The 10,073-nt window shown below is 44.7% G+C and overlaps 1 protein-coding gene across 2 annotated transcripts in view; it reads left to right on the top strand.

The window, feature by feature from the left end:
- The first annotated feature begins 1,137 nt into the window (after window positions 1–1,137).
- DHX35 (DEAH-box helicase 35) overlaps window positions 1,138–10,073 on the top strand; it is a 70,995-nt gene continuing 62,059 nt past the window's right edge. The window contains exons 1-2 of one of the 2 annotated variants that reach the window (XM_033095249.1): window positions 1,138–1,284; window positions 6,712–6,845. In XM_033095249.1, coding sequence (XP_032951140.1) covers window positions 1,245–1,284; window positions 6,712–6,845 — 174 coding nt within the window. In that variant the 5' untranslated portion in view covers window positions 1,138–1,244. The remainder of the gene's footprint in view (window positions 1,285–6,711; window positions 6,846–10,073) is intronic. The other variant, XM_033095250.1, reaches the window with a different exon arrangement.

Here is a 10,073-nt window from a genome sequence, read left to right as displayed (position 1 = left end):
CCGGACAATCAGCTCTAATGCGTCTTTTGGACCAAAAATTAATATAAGACCCGGTATTATTTTACTATAAGACCGGGTCTTAATATAATATTAATACCAGGTCTCATATTAATATTTGCTCCAAAAGACGATTAGAGCTGATTGTCCGGGCTAGGTCTTATTTTGGGGAAGCACGATACGTCATTTCTTTCAAAGAACGCAGAATTTTCTTCAGAGCTCTAAAAATGCAGATTCTGAAGCCTCTCATTTCCTCCAATTAGTTGCCTACCCATAAAATAGTTCCTCTATTTTAGTTGATTAATCCTCATTAACTTTCCTTTGGATTAGTGGAATCTTTCTCAAGCTGGTTGACGAAAAGAATCATTACAGGGCTTCTTAAAATGCAGGTTCCCTGGCCATGCCCCTGGAGGTTCTGACTCAAGATTGGATGGGGGCCTAGTATCTGTATTTTAAATAAGCATTTAAATCATATGAGCAAATTGGAAACCCTGGGTTTCCTAGCCTAACTGATCTACCCATTTCTAAGTCTCTTATTGCAACCCGTCACCCCCACTCCCCCCCCACCCCACCCCCCGTTTTTCAGCATTACTCTCAAGGGTCCTGAAGACTTCCATACCCTTTCCCATTGTTTTGTTTACTGATAATAAATACTACTGCTTATCGAGCATTTATAACTGTTGCCTCCCTAGACAGAAGTTCCATGAAGGGGCTGAAATGCAGTACCTGGGCACCCAGGAAGTATTTACTGCACCAGCAAACTCACAAGGTAGTTACTATTATTATCCTTCCACTTGAAAACACGCAGAGTGAGAGAGAAATAGTAAAGCTGAGATAGCTTGTAACAAGTTAAATGGAATATATTGCCACCATGCCCATCGCGTGCCAGCAGTCCTTTCCCAAAGCTCGCCCTTCCAGAGGTGTGCGGCCGCCATCTAAGCCACGCCACGCTCTTAGGAAGGCCACTAGGAAGGCCACTAGGAACCGCGATCCGCCAGGCCAAGGAGAGCGGAGTAGCGCGCCCTTTTCGCCGGTGTGGGTCACGTGGGCCTGGAGGCGGGGCCGGAAGGCTTTCGGAAGACGACCGTGGGTCACGTGGAGCAGAGGGGGCGGTGGCCACGGGGGGCGTGGCCATAAAACCGCGTGAAGCGCCGGGCCTATGCTCCTCGTGGGCCACACCCCCCGCCCCTCCAGGGGGTTGCTTGCGACGGAGGGGTGGAGCTTTCCTCGTGACCTTTCACCCCAGCATGGCTGCGCCCTTGGGACCAGTGAAGTTCTGGCGACCAGGTAAGGCCCTTGGCGGAACGCTGGGCAGATGTAGCGGCCTGCCTTTGGTCATGGCCCAGCGGCTGGGGTCCTGAGTCCTACGTACCTGCACACAGGCCTGACCTCGGCGGGCTAGCTCCCGTCGCCAAGGTGCTGCGGGTCGGCTGTGCGGCTCAGGCGCCCACTGTGGTCCCGAGAGGTTCGGGGATCCGCTCCCAACCTACGTAGAGATTCTCTGTGTGACCTTGTTTGAGTCTCTCAGCCTCCCCGGTCCCCGGCTGCGTTTTTTCTCGCTCCTGATGCCTGTGTTGCCCAACCCGCGAGATGGGGAAACGCTAAAGCGCCCACGCGTGTCCTGTTACTGCCCTGGGGCTACAGTGGAACCCGACTGGCAGTGTTGCTCAGGGTTTAGGAGCTCAAGCTAAGGAATCAGACTGCCTGGGTTCGAATTTTCCGCTCTGCCACATAGTAACAGTGCCTTTGGGGCAGAGTAATAACATTCTGGAGGCTTGAATAACGAGCATGACGCATTGTCTGACGTAGAGTAAGTGCTCATAGAAAGGGAAAGTTTTCTTTTGTTTTAGGGTCGTTCTTTTCTACTACGAGTGTCTGCCAGAAAGTGAACACCTTCACATTGGCTGTCACGCGCTTCCAGTCTTGCAGACTAACAGGATTCTCAGTCTCAAAACGCCTTGCTTGTTTTGTTTTCATTTTCTCAATCACGATTTTATTGAATGTGTACACGTTGAGACCCAGCTAGATGCATTACTTCTCCCCTCCCATCAATTCCTTGTGAAAAACAAAAGTTTTCTCTCCCCACCACTTGCTTGTCCCCTCACCCCCCTTTACACCTCTGTAGGTCTGGATGTGCCAAGTATATTGGAGCAAAAATGAAGTGAGACAGAGAAGGCAATACAAGGAAAGCTTTAAAAATTTTCTTAGGCTGCGTCTCTGAAATTCTGACCATGCATATACGTAACGTGGGAGATAAACCCACGCAAGGGATGTGTTAATTATTTTTTTTTAATCCGTAGTTTGTCATTTAACAACATTTTTATGATTCAGCATTTCAAGTTATCAGCCAATTATCCATCCTGACTTTTATTTGCAGCCAAAACTAAGGTCCCATTAGGTAATGAGATACCCACTGTTGTATTTAGTCAGGTGTTTAATAACAGGTCAAAGTGTTAAGTATAATAAAGGCCTGAATGAATTATTTCAGTTAAAGAACATGGGATTCCTCTAAGAGTTTTATTCCATTATTTAGTTCATTCATTGAGGAGATACTTATTGAACACCTAACCATGTTGTCGGGAGACAGATATAGATGACTAGGGCTGTGCTTTGCTCTCTGTCTCTCTCTCAATTATTCTATGATGTCGGATACCCTTTAGAAGAGATTATAAAATGAGGCAGAAAAAGGTGGTGGTAAGGAAGATGGGCTCTAGAGTCAGACAGTAGAGCCCATCCTTGACTACCACTTACTAACTTGGTGACTTGGCAGAGTCACTTAAGTGCTCAAAGTCTCAATTATCACATCTGTAAATTGGGCATAAACGCCTACCCAAAGGATTGTTTTGAGGATTAAATGAGAATACATATAAAGCTGTTAGCACTAGACACATATTAACTATTATAATTATATGGAAGTATAGAGGAGAGGGACAGACCGAATGTATGGATTAGAAATACTTCATAAAGACAGTGATATTTTTGAGGTGGACACTGAAGCACAAATAAGGGTTTGTTCCATAGAGAGGTAGGTGAATGGAGCTCTAGGCAAACGATACAGCATGAACAAAAGCAAAGTGGGATTGTGGGGACAGAGCCCCAAAAAGCAGTTTCCAGGCTCTCGGCCTCACATAGAAAGGTGCTGGCTCAGGTAGTAAATGGCTGTCGACTGTGATCAAATGGCCATCAGCTGTGGCTAGTTGGCCGTCAGCTGTAACCAGTGAGCCATTGGGTACTAATATAACTGCTGTGGCTATTCTAGCAAAAAATGGGGGCTAGCAAGGAGATGGTGGCTGAGCTAGCAAGTGGAGCAGTGAGGGTTGCGAACAGTGTGGCTCCTGGTTCCTGTGTCTCCAATCCAGCCGTCAGCGAGAATATAGTAATATGACTCCCCTACCTATGGCTCCGTGGGTGTTCCTTTTTGGCCTGACACCCTGCAGGCCGCCCCGCATGACACATGGCGTAGTCCGCAGGATCCCCCGCAGACCCTGCAGGCCGCCCCGTATGACAGGGATGCATGCCTCAAGAATGTCCAAAGAAACCCAAAATAATTGAGTTGCGTGATGGCATTAAGTGGTAAGGTATATTTTGGGATGTTGTATTGGCCAAAGAATTTGGACTTCACTGTTTTTAAGCAGGGGATGACACGATCAGGTTTATTTTAGAAAGATAACTCTGGCAGTGCTGTGCAGAATGGTTGGGAGAGGAAATTAGAGTCAGGGACACTTGTAGGAGAAGGTTCCTACTAAAATTGAGGAGAGATGTTGGAAGCCTTAATTTTGGCTTTGGAGCAGAGAGGAGGGACCTTATTGGAGAGACGTTTTAGAGGCAGATATAGGAGAAGGTGAAGTTCTGACTCAGGTGTCTGGATTGGCTGGCTATCTAGGTAAATGGTTCTCAAATTTTGCTGTGTAGTTGAATCACTTGGGAAGCTTTTAAAAATCCTGCTGCTGTCATACCGCATGACAATAAACCAGGAATCTGAAGGGCTAGGAACTGGGCGTCAGTATTTTTTAAAGATTCACCAGCTAATTCCAGCATCAAAGTTTGGGAACCACTGGTCTAATAGGTAAACTGTCTGTCATTAACTGAGGTGGGAATGAGTTTTAGTCCACACTTAGTGGGCCCTTACTTTGTGCTGGTCACTTACTTCTATCATTTTAATTAAACCATCACAATATCTCTGTGATGGCGGTATCACTCTCATTTTACAGATGAGGAAACTGAAGTTCAAGGTGTGAAGATAGGATGTGGGAAATACATGGTGAAGGTCAGGGAAATGGCTGAGGCTGGATGTAAGGCTAGATGTTGGAATCACGAACGTATCCTGCAGGCTGGGAGTCACAAGCTCAGGGGCCTTTCAGGCAACCTAACTAAGTGAATCTGCCGGGTGGAAGTAATAGAGAGTGGGATGAGGACTATAGTTAACTGGGCTGTGCATACACGGATAGGTACCGTGTTTCCCTGAAAATAAGACCTCGCCGGACCATCAGCTGTAATGCGTCGTTTGGAGCAAAAATTAATAGAAGACCGGGTCTTATTTTACTATAATATAAGACTGGGTCTTATAATATAATACACCGGGTCTTATATTAATTTTTGCTCCAAAAGATGCATTAAAGCTGGTTGTCTGGCTGGGTCTTATTTTTGGGGAAACAGGGTAGCAGAGGGCAGGGAGAGAGCAAAGAAAAAGGCAGGCCCTTCAGATTGGTGGGTGGCAGGTTAATACACAAGGGAATTAACATAGGAGGCTGTCTTGGGCAGTCACAAGACGTGGATTGCTGCACCCACCCGCCAAGTCTTACAACTTTATACAGAGGTCTTAACATACAAGGGGGGGGCCTTACCTGGGTTTAGTCATGCACATAGTCCAGATAGTCTCGTCATTACACGGCCCTGTCCTTGGGCAGCGTCTAGCCCGGGGAAGGCGAGCGGAGTTCACATTCTGGAACACAGGAAGGTGGGTGAGGAGCCTCTGATTGCCTGGGTCCAGCTTGTGGATCAGACTGGCAGCCTTATCTACTCGATGACCTTCCCCAACAAGCAGGGTCCCACTTACCTGATTTCTGGAAGACAATTATGTTCGAAAAAATAAATGGAGGAGGGATCAGAGATCTATGGCAGCGATTCTAAATGTAGCGCTAAGGGGGTTTGTGGGCCTCCAGCATTTTGTATTGTGATAAATTACCTTCTGGTGTATTTTTCAGGAGAGGGTGTTCATAGCCTTATTAGATTATTGAAGGGATCTGGGACCCCCTCCCCAAATGTAAACCTCAATCACTGGGCTAAATATTCTTGTCACAGAGTCCCTGTACTTTCTTATGGCGTTACAGATTCTGAGGTCAGAAGACCTGTGAGGTGATTATTTTGCGTAATTATCCCTGTAGCACCCCCAACAGAAAGCTGTGCAGCATATGTTTGAACTTCTAGGGAGGGTTTTTATTGATTCACAAAGTACCAGACCCCCGTGCTCAACAGCTCTAACTTTTAGGAATATCTTCCTTATATTGAATTGAATTCTGAACCCTGTGCTATTTACTTACTACTCTTACTTCTGTCCTAGAGCTACACAAAGCAGCATGAAAAGTTACGAAAGCTGATTATAAAAATTGAACCTGTGCTCCTCCTAAAGCATTTTCCTTTCCAGGCTAAAAATCCATGGTACCTTGAAATAGTTTTTCATGATGGGACATAGCTTCCCTGTTCTTCACCATTCTGAGACCCAGGTTGTCATTGTTCTTACCAAGAAGCTGTCGTGTATCTGTGGTTTCATCTGCTCAGCACAGTGGTTTCTTGGAACAGCACTTCCTATCCAACTGTTCCAATTCTGTGGTTCAAGTGGGGGCTGCCGTTTATTGCATCCCCCTCCACTGGCCATGGTTGATTGGATCTGGCTGGGCATTGGACCTAAGCTGGGAGGAAAAGAGCCTCCCCCGCCCCCCAAATAGTACACACCTGGGACTCCCTGTCGCCCTTACTGGGTCTTTAGTTTTCTCCATAGCACTTACTGCCGCTTCATGCACCAAGTTACATTCTGTGGTGAGAAAGACTAAAAGAAGCAAGGAAGGTGCACGAGGGTAGGGCCTGCGTCTGCAGTGTTCATGCTGTATCTCTTGCACTTCCGTCCCTGGTGGGTGCGTGAATGAATGACTGGTGGGGGACTTGTGAGCCTGAGCTCTGGCACTGTCAGCAGCCTTGATTCCAGCTCCTGTAGAGAAGCCAGCCTAGGGGACCGAAAGCAACTTGTCGAGAGGCATAGAGATGAAAGTAGGAGTAAGCCAGGCAGCATTTGAGTCCCTGGTTCCAGTTGTCTCGGAACCTTCCTGCCATGAGTAATAGGACTCATCCTTTGCCCCAGCTAATTCCCACTGGGTTTCTGTCACTTTTATGAAGTGTTCAGTGATAATAACGACATGGAGGCCAGAACTAAAAACATTGTCCTCTGTAAAGTACAGTCATGTGTGGCCAATTTGGAGCCCAGTGGGACTGTCATCTCCTTTGTTCCTGACACTGGAGTGACGCTTTTAGAGACGATTTTTGTATTCTCATAGATACTTTTCTAGATGCTTTCCTGAAGTTAAAACTGAGTATTTCTTAGTAGTTGGAGATCAGATGAATTGCTTCTGTTGTGTATCTTCATCTTTGAATTTGTAACTAATGCGCATTTTTTTCTGTTCATTGTATCAGAGAATCTGAAAAAGTTTTTTTCTGTTACAGGTACAGAGGGACCAGGCGTCAGCATCTCTGAAGAGAGACAAAGTCTAGCTGAAAACTCTGCAACAACCGTTGTTTACAATCCTTATGCTGCCCTTTCTATAGAGCAGCAGAGACAGAAGCTGCCAGTGTTCAAGGTACATTGAGTAAGCATGTTCAGTCTCTCGGCCTGAAGCAGTCTGCCATAGCTTTATACTTGGCACTGAAGCGAATAGCGTCCTCTTACTCTTAGTGGTTCTTTAGAACACAAAGAGCTCAGAGATGACCTTATCTGAAGGGATTAACTTTTCAAAATATACGTGTTAGTTAACCTTAGAAATCTTCAAAGCCCTTCAGATTTTTTTTTTTAATAGTAGTCTGTTTTATTGGACCATCAGGAAACACTAGAAACATGCTCCTTCTATGAGATCATGCTTTTTTTTTTTTTTAAGGAGAGCGCAGCTCACAGTGGCACATGTGGGGATCGAACCCGCGACCTTGATGTTATTAGCACCACCCTCTAATCAACTGAGCTAACCGGCCCCCCAGAGTCCTTAAGACTTTTTTCAGTTCGATCTTATTATTGAAAACTGAAAGAAGTAGAATAACATTCTTCCCTCTCCCCCCGCTTTGCTTTCAATTATGGACAAGTTCAGACATACAGAAAAGTAGAGAAAAGAGCACAACGAATTTCTATGCATCCAGCTTCAACAGATAACCAACATATGGCCAAGTTTCGCTTTCTTTTTAAAGGCATATATCTCTAAACAAGATTAACTGGGAATATGAGGTGGTTTCTGTTTGGGAGGTTAACTCCCAGCAAGGTGGTGACGTGATTTTGGTGTGTTTATTATGTACCGTGTGCATATCCAGACACTTAGTTCCATTACCCTCATGAAATGGATGCATCTCTTGGCATCTCACAAGAGAGAGAACTGTAAACTAGAATTTGGAATATGTTTGTTTACAGTGAGCCGTAGTTTTCTAGTACAGATGGACCCAGTGCTTGGACACACTTTCTCCCTGTTGCCAAGTCCACATGGGAAGCCAAATTGTAATCAGGAAGTGGGCTCAGAGCCAAAGGTGATTTAGATGTAGCTGAAGAATATTTATTTCATACACGTATAACCTCTGATGAAGGGTGATACCTTTGGAATGACCCGAGTAGGTGGAGCCACCAGCATGTTACTCTCCTCTAAGTTCTTGTATTTAAGGAGCCCCTTTGTCTAGGTTGTGCTAATAATCCCTCTTCTATGAACATATTCTTTCTCCAAGTGGATATAAAATGGAATCCTTCTTAATTTAGCCATCCCACCTTGATTAGAGTTTTATGTGGCCCCAAACATTTTAGTCACTCGTGTACCGCCAGCCTCTGGGTTTCTTTCTCAGGTGATTAACCTCAGCCATTATGTGTGGATGCAAACCAGTTTGACCCTCAGGAGATAAGATTATAGGTTCACTGTTGAGGGACGTAATTGGAGTTGTGATGAAGTGTTTGGAGTTCAGAGTTCAAACCTAAGCTTCGTCATTTGTGTGCTGTGTGACCTGGCTTCACCATCTGAGCTTCTGTTTTCCTATTTATAATATGGGGCTAATAGTACCTCCCTCGGATTGTTGAGGACCAGATGAGATAATCCACGTAGAGCATTTTAGTAAAATACCTGACATGTAGTAAACGTTCGAACACAAGGATAATTATTGTTTACCACGTGTTTAATTTTGGTCTTTTCCTGACTGATCCTTATCTTCCACCTGTACTTATAAAATATAATAAGTGAAACAACAAATGAAACAAGTAAGCAGGAAGTTAACATATACTGATGAAATTAAAATGGTAAGAAGAAGGGTATAAGTTACTGATAAAAAGCAAAGTGGAGGTTAAGCATATTTAAGATCTCATTAAGATGTTAAAGATAAATCTAGAAGACGAAAAGAATAAGAAGTTACCCATTCACCACCCCTTCTCCTGTTAAAACTAAAAGTCAAAGTAGCTTTAAAAACAAGTTGAAACTAAAGCATCAGTAAACCTAAAGCTCACCCCATTTCCCAGTGCCTTTACAAGTTGGAAAGCCAAGTTGGCTTTCCCCTTGCCGGCCTTTGTAGGCTGGGCCCTGGGCCCTGGGCACTGCTCTGCAAGGTTGTCCTTTCACTGCCTCAAACTCAGCCTCTTTGAAACTCAGTCTTGTTCTCCTCAACAGTTCTCCTTCATTTCCCTGCCTGCGCCTGTCGGTGGTATTGTCATTTTCCCAGTCTCCAAACTGGAAATCTTTTTGTCATCTCTCTCTCCAGTGTGATACACTGGACTTTCCCCACTTGCAATGCTTCGTATTTAACACAAGAAGTATGAATTATTGCCTTCAGTTTCTTCATACTCAGATCAACCTTGTATGCTGCTGCCCAGTTTTCTCAAACCCCTTACAGCATATGCTTCTTCTCAGCTAAAGTCCAGATTCTCTCTCTGCGTCCAAGGCCTTTCACAAAGCAGCCTTAATTACACCTCTCGTAACTCATTTCCAGGCCACACCTGGAGTTTTTCATGGGCTTTTTATAGCACCCCTTTAATAGAATTTATATAGTTTGCTTATTTCCATCTTCGTTCTTTGCTTATGTTATTTCCCTTTCTTGGAATTCCTTGTCTAGCTATTTGTACTCAACTTGTCTTTCAAGTTTTCCTTGAATCTACCCACTCGTCTGTCCATCCATCCATCCATCCATCCATCCATCTATCTCACCCATCCAGTGGATGGATCTACCATTTACAAAATACCTGCAAAGAACTCAAACTTTTCCCCTTTCCTTACCCAAGAAGAAGAAAGCACAAAGTGTAAGCAACTGACAAGAAAGCATCTAGACTAGTCATTAGGCCACCTGCAGCCAAATCTCCTTTGGGTGCTTGTAGAAATGCAAATTCCTCGGCCCCACCCTAGCCCTACCGAATCAGAAACCCTGAAGGTAGGGCTGGGAATCTTCATTTTTAAACAAATATAAGAGATTTTAACACTAAGATTTGAGAAATGCATATTTAGAACCCAAACAATGCCAAATTCAAAAACCCAAAACAGCCAATGCCTCCTTTAGCGTGTTAGGCAGCGGCCTGGCTCTTCTAGTCTTCACCAAACACATTGCTGGTTTGGAATCAGATGAGCTGAGCAGTGGTCGGAGTGGGAGGATTAGGCAGTTTTTTTACTTCATTCCAAACCAGGTATTTATGGATTGCCTTTATGACTTTCTAGAGGTGTGTCTCTAATTAGATGTGGGTACACAAGTGCATTTTGAAGCTAAGTAGATAGGATGTTGGAATTATCTGTGACTTTTCTGTATCCAAACCAGTGTTTGCTGCTCACACTGAATGGATAAAGGAAGGCTCAGCTGCAATATTCGATGTA

Source organism: Rhinolophus ferrumequinum, chromosome 23 (genome assembly GCF_004115265.2).
Source record: "Rhinolophus ferrumequinum isolate MPI-CBG mRhiFer1 chromosome 23, mRhiFer1_v1.p, whole genome shotgun sequence".
In the NCBI taxonomy this organism is placed as follows: Eukaryota; Metazoa; Chordata; class Mammalia; order Chiroptera; family Rhinolophidae; genus Rhinolophus; species Rhinolophus ferrumequinum.
This window is presented reverse-complemented; position numbering and strand designations above follow the sequence as displayed.